Source organism: Crassostrea angulata, chromosome 7, assembly GCF_025612915.1.
Source record: "Crassostrea angulata isolate pt1a10 chromosome 7, ASM2561291v2, whole genome shotgun sequence".
In the NCBI taxonomy this organism is placed as follows: Eukaryota; Metazoa; Mollusca; class Bivalvia; order Ostreida; family Ostreidae; genus Magallana; species Magallana angulata.
In genome coordinates this window covers 25,199,696-25,212,857 of record NC_069117.1, presented here as the reverse complement: position 1 = coordinate 25,212,857, position 13,162 = coordinate 25,199,696, and the positions used below count along the sequence as shown (strand labels likewise).

The following is a 13,162-nucleotide window of genomic DNA, read 5'->3' as shown; positions in this document are numbered from 1 at the left end:
GCAAAAATGAGAGTAAGGTGGTGGACTCCAACAATGCAGTTTCAAATTGGTTTTTATTTCAATTTTAAAGGATTAAGGATTAAGATAAGGAAAACATCAGACAAAATATATATACAACTAGAGCAGAGCTCGTGGCAAAGCCACGAGTAGGTCTTCCGTTGTTGCTGCGGGTTGAAAATATATGTGATATGGTGTCAAACGATTATAAAGACTAAACTTTCAGTTCTGCTTTTGTTATAAAAACGTGTTGTGATTGAAAGCCTCTATATAAAACGTGTTTTGAAAAAGAAAGGAAGAAAATGTTTAAGAAAAACTATTTGTCGAACACAGTTTGTGTAATCGTTTCAAAAATTCTTCAAAAAATGAGATGTCTAATGGCGAGTTAAATTTTCAAAGGGTAGCAAGCATTGTTATAAACAGTATGTACTCATGATTCATGTCAGGAATTGTATTTTTTTTAAAAACCGAACCCGCCTACAAAACACGTAACCTTTTCTATGGGATAACTTCTTTATTTAAATCTTTCTAAATTTCTGAAGACTATGTGCAAGTTTAGAATTATTACGTGCTGACAAAATTTAGTATTAAGTCAAAATTGATGGCTTTTCTGAACTTTTCTACAGGGAAATGTGTGTCGTCTGATACTATTTAATGATACGAGTAGACTTGGACATTCAAAATATTATATAATCAGCTAAAAAAAAAAGATAAGCGGGAGAATTTATGCAAAAGCGAGCATCAAAATTTTACACCAGATGGTGCTGTTTCATAGAGACACCGCTATGTAACGTGAATTAAATAACCTTATTTACAGAAATGAATATTACTTTTCTCGACAATGTAATCATATGAAAGATCCTTATTTTTATGTCAGTGGGTTGACTAATTAGATTGAAAAAAAACTTCAATTGCGCTTGCGTAAATTGGAATTCTGGGAAGGAATTAGACAGTCCGTGTTAGAGAAATTCGAAGAAGTTATGAAACTGGTTGGTTTTTAGATCAAACTGCGCATTGATGTATTAAAGGACTTTCATGGGTATCGTCTGCCCACGGTCCGTAATCCGTATGTGCAGTCATACATTGTATGTACATCAGATATTCATTGTTCAGCTAAAATTAGTATTCCACTGGCTGTAGCTAACCTTGTAAGTAAATTAAGTTGCATTACAACCTCATGATACACAACTTCAATTTAAAGTTTTTTTTATCAATTTTCATACAATTAGCAATAAATAAAATCTCCAATAACGCACATCTACCTTACTTAAGTGTAACTTTGAGAAGCGCATATATTTTTGGGAGGCAGATATGTCGCTATATTATAGTCTGCAAGTCAAGTGAATTATCATGGTCTTTCAAAGAAATAGGAAATCTGTCGACACTTGCAGTACTTTGATGAATTCTATGGCGATCGACTGCATTGCATAATGTAGTCGTATTTCCCAAGAACAAAATTTCCTTTGACTTCAAACTTTTAATTATAATACATTATGAATTATTCTGTTCATAACTATAGAAGTTTAGCGTGTTTAACAGGTTAATTTATTAGCCACATTCTCAGGTTACGATTTCACATCTTCAATGTGAAGATGATTGACTTCGAACAATAGTCTTATTATTTATAAAAGCACCCTTCCAACTGTTACTCAATTACATATGTTCTGAGAAGCGACACAAGATTTTCGGTCGCACGTGGCGATTGAATTAACACAGACTGACCGAATAAACAAACGAGTGGGAAAACGATACACGTTCAGGAGAAAATGTTACACATAAGGAGAAGTCACCAAAAATAATTTTCGACAGATCTGGATATCTTTTCGCCAACTTAAAAAAAAATCCAGCGCGAGCACTTGTCAGCGGGGCGGGAGGAGGGGGGGGGGGGCGCAGCAAACGAACAACCATGTAGAAAAAACTACAGAGTGATTAATATGTGGCCGATAGAATCTAATCTTAATTTGTTTAAAACTCATGTGAATATTCTTTAAAATAATCATCAAATGCCTCAATTCAGGACAATTCAGGACATTCTTTTATCGTGCTAGCACCTACCGCAAACATGTAACATGGGACTTTGATTATAATTTGATTTGATTTGATTTTTAAACTACCTTGTACGCTATCGTATAATTAAATCAATGCTTAATCAACTGTACAAGTAAAATAAATTTATCTTTTCCCCTTAAACCTATAATAGTTGAAAACATAATAAAATATAGTTCTGTCCGTGCAAAATATGAAACATGAACGCGTGATAAGGTACATGTAGAATAACACGAGCCGACCGCGGATCATTGTCCACTCGCTCTGGATCTCCTCGGCCAAGTGCGAGGGATGATCATCATTTAATATTTGTGTGTGTGTGGGGGAGGGGGGGGGGTTAAAAATTTTTGTATATACAAACCAACCATTAATTTATGTCTGACGATGTTTCCGATTTGGAATAATATCGTTCATTGATATTCACTTACACTCAAATTTTTAATAAAATGAATACAAGATGGACAAACTTTTATAACATAAATAAAACAGTTCTTGTGTTTACGGCTATATAAACTCAAACACGTTCATATTCATCAAGTGTGCGTCGCGGTGTGCGAATCTTATGTATTAGATAACCGCTTATCGCTAGCTAGTGCAGCCGTGGCTGATCACCTCGGCCGTGGACGAAGGATAGATTACGTAAAGGTACAACGCACAGACACGCACAGCTCAGAGCCCAGGAAGATTTGAGAAGTTTGCAGTATAATGACCATATTCTATCAAATAGAATTTCTTTATTTTAAACTTGAAACCCACAATTGATATATGTCACATATTGCTTTAGATTGAGAATGACATTGCTTTTATTAATTAACTGAACGATTTCTTAATTGACACCTAATCGTTTAGTCCATAAACTTCTATGTGTAATCAAAACTAAAACAATTCTTGAGTTTGCGGCTAAATAAACTCATATATGAGAGACGCACTCTCGTGTATTAGATAACCGCTGACCGCTAGGTAGCCCAGCCGCGACCATGGTGACCGATTTTCTCGGCCGCGGGCGAGGGAGAGTTTCGTTAACTTGGCCAAATTGCGGCGAGTACTGGTCAACACGTATTACTTTTTACCCTCATATTATGCAATACCCGAACACAAAAACAGTTTTATCAGATCAATCATGATTCATATTTATACAATAAACCAAAACACGATAATATACATATTTTTGATACTCTGGAAAAAAGAAATAAACAAACTATTAAAAAAATAATTATTTAATGATTCAAGATTGTTATCGTAACATTGTCCCTTTTTGTTTCATTTAAAACATTCTGATAACAGTATAATTTTAATTCAAATCAAACGTTGATCTGTTTCATGAAGGAATGTATAAAACGGTCTTTATAAAATTAAAAGTGCACCAAATGTGGAAAAAAAGCGAACCAACCCCAAAATTGATTTATGAACAGATCAATGTTTATTGAGGAGAAATATCCGATAGCAAATATTTTGGATATACATGTAGGATTATTGGGCAATAATTTATTTATCAGTAAAACTGCATTTTTGTTTTTACTAAATCCACAGAATTTGAAAGCACAGTACTATTCGCAACAATTTAGGGGTTCCTGTAAATGTTTTATTGCATCATTTGCCTTAAATATCAGTGTACAAGATACATTTTATTACCTTTACTTTCTTTTGTAATTAAAAGGTTGTAAGCTTATGCTTCTTTATCAAAAAAGACTATTGATGTATTCTTCGGAAGGGTACTAGAACTCTAAGCATCCTGATTATAAAGATTAATCTCTGACTCCTCTTGAAAAGTCTAAAAAAAAAATTTGAATCCCATTAGATACATATTTATATATTTTGACTCAGAGAATATACTATTACATTATATAATATTTATGACATCAATGTTTCGAATAGAAAATAGTCTGTAGGTGAGATCAGAGCTGCATTTTAAAAAGAACTTACGACAAAGTCGTAAATATTTACAGTCTCGTAAAATGGTTTTAAAGAACAAAATTGACCTAAAACCATTTGTTTACAAATATTTCAATTCCTTATAATTATATTTTCCAGCCATAAGAATAAATCATTGATTAGTTGGTGATTAATTAACATTCATTAATTTGGTCATAAATCGTCAGTTCTTTTGTTAAACGCTGCCCAGGCCTTTTGAGATTTCAATGTTGATAAGAGAATATATTGCATGTATTGCTACTGTTATACTCTATCGTCAATGTGAATTTCTAATTTCGATAAGATGGGAATTGAAAAAATCTTTTTGGTTCCCGACTTAATTGATCAAATTGACAATTTAACATAACTGACGTTGGATTCAAGTGATATATGCTCAGATTGGGTAGTCTCAGCTAAAAAGTTAGATAACGCCATTTTAACAAGATCGTGAATTTTCGGTAGGATGTAACTGTCTATTTCTTGCATCAAAACAAGTTTAAAATGATTCTGCATTTAAGTAAAACATACATATCTAGCGTAGTCTTTGCTTAAAAGGTATGCAAAAATTTGTTGATTTAAAGAGCCATAGCTGAGTGGCCAGCAATGACACGGAGAGACCTTTGTCTTCTTGCTGTTTGAAACAACTACCTTAAGACAGGCTCTGCTTAAAATGGTTTTCAGATAACGCATTGCAGATTTAATATACTAAACAAGTTTTAATTTAAATATGTGCTTAACTTGAGGGGTAAAAATTGAAAAATAAATTTATTTTCTACTTCATAAGGACTAAACAAAACAAAATTATTACCTAAAGCTAAAACGAGTTGTGAAAAAGGGACACTTTAAAAACTTAAATTCGATAATTTCAAGCATTCTAAATAGAAAAAAATTCTGGCTGAAAGTTTTCCAAACAATGTTATTTATTTTCATCAAAGAAAGCTGTAATATAGGAGAGACATTGTTTAACATAACAGTGTAATTTTCCAATATTTTTGATGCATGTTTTTTTATGTATCTTGCAATTTATTTCCAAGGTGTTTCCGTATCCAGTATTCAAACCAAGATAACAAAATTTGAAATCGATTTACCTAATATTTAACTCAAATACAACGTAGTATAGCATTTCAAAATTATTATTTTGAGAGAAAAAATCCTTCAGTGGCGTAGCGAGGTACAAAATATCTGTAAGCAGTGAGTTAAGGGGCACTGTCCCTCAGAATTTGATCACAATTTTCAATGAAAGTAAAAGTGAGTAACCTCACATACCCGACGTTCCCGCGTTACATGACAATGCTGCACTTGATAAATGACAGAGTATGCATTAACACACAAAATAATTTGATTTTACAACGAAATATGTCCCAAAAATCCTCCCATCAAAAAACTTTTTGCAAGTATGCAAATCTATACTTTTGTCTTTAACAATAACAAAATTCTAAATTTAAAAGTGCCAAAATTCGTATAAAAAATAATGGAATCAAAATTTCCTGGTTAAATACACATCTGCACATATGTCCTAAATACTTACAAAGTGTCTCAAAATTCCTGCAGCTGTTTAAGAGGAGTTGCGCTTACAAACCGTTTATTACTTAATTCAATATATGGCCAAAATTTCAAGTTTAAAAGTACGGACATTTAAAGAACCAGAATTTACTGGTGTGGGCACATCCTCACGTGATGTCCCAAATACTACAAAGTTATACACAACTCCTTGTAGTGGTTTAAGAGGAGTTGAGCTTACAAAAAGATAGGACTGACGGACTGACGGACTGACGGATTGGTGTAAAACATACCCCTCGCAACTTGTTAGATTTAACGAGGCCGGGTCTAATTTGTTCTGCCCTAGATTTTTGAATGAAATTTTTTACAAGAATTTCTACTGATATAATTATTATTTTAAGATAAAAAAAAATAAGACATTTACCACACCGTTTGTTTAAGGGGTCATCTCAAAGTTTGTTAATTTTAACATAGGACCCTATGGGATTTAGCTTGAAATGTACCAATTTTGCACATTTTTTTAACTTCTGCCCTAGGGATTTCTTTTTCTGTTCTACATATTAAAGTTATTGCTAAAAGGCATCAAATGGTCAAATAAAAAAAACCTTTTACCTCCTGGTTTGTTCCAGGGACCTTATCAAAGTTATTTTTTGTATGCCCAATTTCCCAGATTTGTCAGATGATGGCTATTTTTTATTTGACAAAGGCAAAAATGTTGATCTCTATAGTATTATTAAAACATTCAGATATATTTAAGTAATAAATAAGTATACAACATCACATATTAAGGGTCATTAATATGAAATACATGGTTACTGTCTTGAAATATATGAATTAAGCTATATTTAGGCCGGTTAAGAAAACGTTACAGAGGGCTAGGCTTGCTGAACCCTCTTCACGTTTTCGACCCGAGCCCCCAAAAAACCTATACTTCGAGACATTATGTTTATTCCACAATATAATATCGATTTTATATGCATCACACGAGCTGTTTTCAAAAAATATCGCTGAATATCTGCAGTAATAACTATCACGCCATGGCGTCAACCAAGCAAAAAGATGACGTCACAATACAAATGAAACGCTGCGCGAAAGCGTGCGTACTCGTTCTATACTCGGCCTCGTTAATAAAATAAATAGAATAAAAGTGATTTCCATATGTTTTTATTGCTTGTTTTGAAATTATGTAGCACTATATCAATTTACTTTTCCCTTTACCCAAAATGTCCTCCGAAAAGCAGTCACTGTGTTGCTTCTTTTCATTTTGGTACGGATTTAAGCGCTGATCATTCGAGTGTAATGAATTGATCGTATTTGTGAACTCGTACCATCTAAATATAAATCTTAAATTTACGATTCAGTCAATTCTAGAAAAGTGTTTAACTACATGTATAAAAACATGCTCATGATGCTTTAATAAAAGCATCGGCACAAACGCAAAAGATTGTCGGATTTGTAATGAAAAGGTAACAGAAAATCAAAATTGTAAGCACGTGAATACAGAGCTTCAAAACTGTCCTTAGTCTTTTATCTTAATGCAGTGTTGCAACATTTGATCATTTAGAAGCTTTCCTTGTCCAACCGTGGGTTATACAATCGTCTCAGTCTGGCCAGAACTCTGCCTTCATCTCTTCACAGTATGCAATCAAATTGGGATATTCTGTTGAAAAATATTATTAAATCAGCTGTATTAATTACATTCAGAAATTAAAAACAGTGTCTTGTGGGTGTAAATACATTGTAGCATAGCTTATTTACGTTTAAAGTTCTTTTCTAGATCCTGTTGAAATTATCTTTATACAGATACAAAATAATTATTTTCTGAGGCAACATATTTGTTTATGTACCCTTACAGACACTCTTCGAAAACGTTTAACACTTACTATGGTACAGCTTCTCTGACTATTATTAACACTTTGCAACTTGAAACCCTTACTGTTGACAACTTTTCTGCCTTCATAACACTTACTTTTGTACAACTTCTCTGATGCACCCCCACAGGCTTGCCAGTGAATCTGAGATAACATTCCAAACACGGCACAATCAGTCTGACTGGCTTGTTCACCCAACATAAACTTCTTTTTACCTAAAAGCAAAAATTATGTATTCAAATAGAAAACTTGGCCAATTATGTTAAACATAAATAACATTTTAGTATTTTTTTAAACAAGAAATGAGCGTGATTGTTTCCACTTTCATTACCTAGCTTATGATATTATAATGCATGTCTTTAACATATTCTGAAGTTCAGAACATGCGACCACAGTCTCCCTATAGAGGCTGTTCGATGGAAAAAATTATAACGTCTTAAAAGAGTTAGTAATTAATTTATCAATAATCAAATTGAGGCGAGTTTCACTACCTGACTGTTATACAGTAACATTTTATCTTCGATTCGAATAAAAACTTTAGCAAGATAATAGTATGTTCAACCAAATACTCTAAAGTTCTCTAATCTTTTTTTTCGAATACCAACTCTGTTATTATTTTTAAAATGTGTAGTTCTTGCTAAAATCATGTCTGTTCTACACAAACATGATGATCTAACTTAGAGTTTGCTTATCCAGATTGTATGTGCATATACTTTAATACTTAAGCCTATTAAATACGAGCTTGGACTTTCGTTAGTTGTTTTAAACAGAAATATGACGTAGGCCTTTCTATTTTATTGCTGGACACTCAGACATGGTTCTTTAAAATCAACAACATTTGACCAGCTCATGAGCTTAGACTACACAATCTGAGCCTAATTTACTTGAAAACAGCGTCATTTTAACTTGTTTTGATGCAAGAAATAGCTACATTCCTACCGAAAGCCCAAGGTCTTGTTTACATGGTTCTAAATGGTACAAGAGGTACATATACATGTAGAACCATTTTGACAAGACCTTGGACTTTCGTTAGGATTTGACTCTGTAGTGTGCAGTGCACTGAGTAATTACTCCGGAATATGACGGTAAACTGTGTACTTTATATAAACTGTGTAAAGACATGAACAACATTAATTGCGTGAGTTTGTTTTGACATTCATGTACATGATATTATTGTCACGCCGCCTGCTGACTAACGTTCAAGAATGGAAAAGATTATTACAGAAAACATTTTGTTGATATTGTGACCTAAATCTATTGAAAAGATGTTGTAGCAAACCAGGAATTTCTCTTTGTTAAAAAAAAACGCAAAATTTTGACCCTTCGAAATTTGATTCACCATGGATTTTAATAATTAAGTCTACTAATTAAATATTGAAACATTTAGTTCCAATTATAACGTTAACGAATAATCCGTTAACTCCTTTGTTTAGAATACTGAAAGGTTTCTCATTAACATTAACTCGATATACTTAACAACAATTAGCGAAAAAGATATACAATCCTACAACTCTACATCGTAGATTAAAATTATGATACCCAGGAACTTTGATAGGGCCTGTAGATCTTCATCCATCACTTGAAGCACCTCTTCCTCGGTGTGTCTGCCTACTCCTTGTGCGTAGCTTAGTTTCTTCGCTAAGTTTTTGAGTCTAAGAGACTCGAACCGGGAAACACCCAGCTGTCTTCCGACATCAATTCCATGCTTGGGGTCAAACACCCAGCGTACTAGAGCTATAGTCCTATTCAAACAAATATTTCATACATATGATCACAATATTCTGGTTTACCATCATGGTACGTGTGCTAGTACTGTTCATGTCATGGTTACAAGAGTATTACAGTGATATGCACTAGATTAGTTTTCCTGTAATCATCAAAAGTAATATCCAATCTGATGTATGTAAATTTTCCTTTGTATCGTTTTAATTAAATTTTTCATTTCAGTCACATAACGCATTAGACCTATCTTCCCATGTCAAGTGTCTCAGACCATATCCGCTCTACATAAACCATTGACCGAACTTGATTAGTTTTACAGGTCTTCAAACCCAGCTCTCTGGTTGGTGTAATTCAAATTTGAATGATCCATTGTTTAACGGTTGATGTTAATGGTGCAATGGTTAACGTTGCTCTGTTGTCTTTATAAAATGTGGACAAACTTTAACATCACTTCTGGTTTTAGTCCCAATAAACTCATTGTTTCTATAAATTTGAATTCTATAAATAACTTGGACATTCGCGGAAGCATGTTTCTAAGTATTTCTTTTTCATACACTTTTTCTGACTGGTCAAAACAAGAGGCCATGCATCAAAGTTCAAAAATGTGTAATCACGCTAGATGGAGCAATAGAAAACCCACATATGTATTAACAGTTCGGTCAAGGGTTTATGTAGAGGGGATCAGAAATCCTTTGACTTTAGTAGATGGTTTAGAATTGAAACTTCTTTGTTTGCATAATGTAATAAAGACAAAATGCATAACAAGTTGTAAGAACATTGTAATTTCTTTAAAAATGACGCAAAATAGAGATACATTACTAATATTACATGTACATTTCACTACATCAAAAGTGGCAGGAATATCCATAAACAGTTTATTGAAAAGTATATAATTATAAAATAAAAGGGGTTCCTTAGCAACCAAAAAAAATGTTATAACTAGTACACAAACTGAAAACTACAAAATCGAATACAATGGAAACGAACGTTTAATTAAAAACAAAGAATGTATCAAAATGACGAAATTACATTTACCTAAACAAAATTCCCAAAACGTCTTATTTAAAGATCCTCTGCATACCGGTATATTCAAGTTTTACATTTCCAAAGCTTTCTTTTATCTTATAAATGAAATACGTTTTATACAGACACATATAAAAAGTTGCCTTCCTTACATACCAATACAGATGTTCATCTACCATCCTTTGAATGGCTCTACCTGCCCCGATTTCCTCATCAGAGAAGTTCTTGTCCAGATCAATGTTGAATGTTTTGTTTATAAACTGGATACAGAATTCTGAGTCTGCTACTTCTTGTCCATTATATTCTATCCAGGTCAATTTCCCTTTGGAACTTCTGTTGGCCAGACTATCATGTTCATTCTGGATACGGGAATGAAAATCTCGTTTTAATAAATACTCTAAAATGCAACTAAGAAACCTTTTAAAAGCCACAAAGTATCCGGTCCATACTTATTTTAGGACTTTTATTTTCAGACCTTGAATTTCTATCATGTATTTTATTACTTTGATATCAGTTGGAAGCATTTTAGAGGAGAAAAGGATTTACCAAGAGAAAATTTCAAAACGTTTTTCCTTTGCAGTAATCATTAAACGAAGATTACATGAAGATCTATGGGGACAAGCACATTTTTGAAAATGAAAAAGTAGATACTAAATATATCAATAAATGCTTTGGTGAAAATCTATTAAAAAGAAATTTTGAACTGGATGATAGATTTTTTTGAGAATTGATTTTTATAGATTAAAAGCAAATCTTCAAGAACAGGAAAAGTTCATATATTAGGACATATTCCGCTAACAATCATATTGATACTTAAACATTAAAAAAGTATAATTTAAAAATGGATTTGTTTCGTTTCTACAAACAACTATTACTACACCATGTGCGCATGCACTCAGGAATTCTGTTCACAAAATATCTGGACATAATTAAATATTGATTGGAGAATGTGTAAAAACAAGTATTGAAGTTAAATATAAAGACATTTGGTTTCCTGAATTCATCATCGTACAAGTTGTCAAGTGATCGATTAACATTATAATAAAAATATAATACACACTTATCAACCTTAAGTTTTCATGATTTAATAATAGATATGGTTAAAACATCAGCTGCAGTCTAATCCTATATAATTAGAGAATTTGTAAGATACTTAGTCTACCAAAAATGGGACTTTTGTCATCCGTAAATAGGTCTCCAGCTTCACGGCAAACGGTGTTTTACTTGGAGCATAAGGTCCTCGGCCGATCTGGTGGTGTATAATGGTGTTCGATGGATAATTCTTCCTATAAAAAAAATAATGAATTTTTTTTACATGTATCTTCTTAAACCCTGAAAAATTTATTTTTACAAATCTTTGTTTGTTCTTTAAAAGTATTTAATTATAACTACACTAGACAAAATTGCTAACGCACCATTTAAAATAAAATAATATTTTCATCCTCAAAATTTTTAGTTGAATTTAATGTTTAAATAATTGGCCTTAATTATAAGTAAGACATTTAAATGCCCAAACGGATAAATGAATACAATTTCAACAGAAGCGTTACTGTTCTCTTAGAAATGCTCAAATCGTGCTCACACTTTTTTGGCAAAATAAATCTTTACTTTCTTTTTCGTGTTCGTATTATTGATGCATGTTTTACTAAAAACTTACAAAAAAATCCAACGGGGTATGCCGCGTTTGACCACACTAGAGTGTGGCAGGGCATAATTTAACGAGTGTTGCGGGCGGGCCGACAGGCTTCAAAACACCTCCAGAATTGATAAATAAAAACACTAAAAGTAACGTTTTTACAATTTACATAACACGAAATTTGATAACAAATTCATTGGTCGATAGTCGTCAGGACACTGGTAGGTTGAGAAGACACCAAACTTCACTAGTCACTCCATTCCTGTACGCTATTCACTATACGCGACCTCAGAAGCCGTATCTGTGTTTATAAAATTAGAAAATTAAACTACAGAAACTGACAAAATCAGGCAGATCGTGCGGGTGATTTTACCCGGTCCAAAGAGAGCCAAAAACCTAAACAGGTGGATATATACAGGTATCGAGGGGTACCAGAAAGGGTAATAAAATCAGAGGTCCAATATAGGATAACTAAAGATAGAAGACAAATTAAAACAGCATCGTAAATGTAACAACGATCACCTGTGATATTGGCTAGAACATGATGCAGCATGCTTATCTAATAAAACATGTCTTTTTAGGTAGCCACATGTGTAATAGGCACCACACGTCAATTAGAGAGTTGTACCGGAAATTTGTACCAACTGGAAGTGTGAGGGACCGAGCAAGAATTTCAAAGCGCTGCGTTACTAATAAGCGACAAAGACAGACACGTCGCATTTATCCGAGGAAATGGAGGTAACACCCGATATTGATATGTGAATCACATAATGGAGGCTACCAATGTTTCATAAATAGAACTCAAAGCAAATGGTGAATTGATGTACGTTTCATTTTCTTATAACTATTAAAATAATATACTAATTTATCTTTGCTAAGTTCAGATCTAAAACAATCAAAGAAATAGTAAGTGGTGCGTTAGCAATTTTGTCTTGTATAGAGGCACTGTCAGTAGGTTCACAAATGATACCCTCATTAAGAAAATGTAATAACGAAAGAAATTGTCTATAGGAAAGTAGTGGATAAACCGTTTTTCTTCAAGTGACCCTGAACCTGTTCAAATGAGAAAGGCTCAATGTTGGGACATATTTTCAGGTTACAGGCAATTTTTGTGTCAAGTTGTTGCTTCAACTCATTTTCAATTACAAGTAACGGCACCATAACCGCGGGTTGACTAATTAAGAAAGTGTAGGGCGAGTTCATCATGCATCGGACAGATACCTTGGATCGGACAACTTAGGTTTAATATAAACAAATAAGTTGAAGAAATAAACTGAGCTTATTCTATTCTTGAATGCACGAATTTAGATTGGATTGAATAAAGTTTCCAGAGCGGCATAATGGAGAACGCTGTTTGACTAATTACTAGTTACATTATGGCGTGAAATTGACAGTAAGTTCACAAAGCGTTGGGCAGATACCTTGAATCGGACAACTTTGATTTAAAAATGCCAAA

General features: G+C 33.1%; 1 protein-coding gene across 1 annotated transcript; it reads right to left on the bottom strand.

The window, feature by feature from the left end:
• Positions 1-6,601: 6,601 nt before the first annotated feature.
• LOC128191261 (failed axon connections homolog) lies at positions 6,602-12,867 on the bottom strand. Its single transcript, XM_052863347.1, has 6 exons — positions 12,760-12,867; positions 11,233-11,436; positions 10,227-10,429; positions 8,865-9,067; positions 7,424-7,540; positions 6,602-7,114 (listed from the first exon to the last, which is right to left on the bottom strand). The coding sequence occupies exons 1-6, from the start codon at positions 12,865-12,867 to the stop codon at positions 7,056-7,058; spliced, it is 894 nt and encodes a 297-aa protein (XP_052719307.1). The 3' UTR covers positions 6,602-7,055.
• Between the last annotated feature and the right edge of the window lie 295 nt (positions 12,868-13,162).

Bases quoted from the DNA above. Each gene is read 5' to 3' on its own strand.
- LOC128191261 (XM_052863347.1), bottom strand. From the start codon at position 12,867: ATGGTGCCGTTACTTGTAATTGAAAATGAGTTGAAGCAACAACTTGAC. The intron at 9,068-10,226 runs GTATGTAAGGAA...TTGTTTGAATAG, and splicing joins GTAGATGAACATCTGTATTG to GACTATAGCTCTAGTACGCT. The intron at 7,541-8,864 runs GTATCATAATTT...TTTTGCTTTTAG, and splicing joins GGCCCTATCAAAGTTCCTGG to GTAAAAAGAAGTTTATGTTG.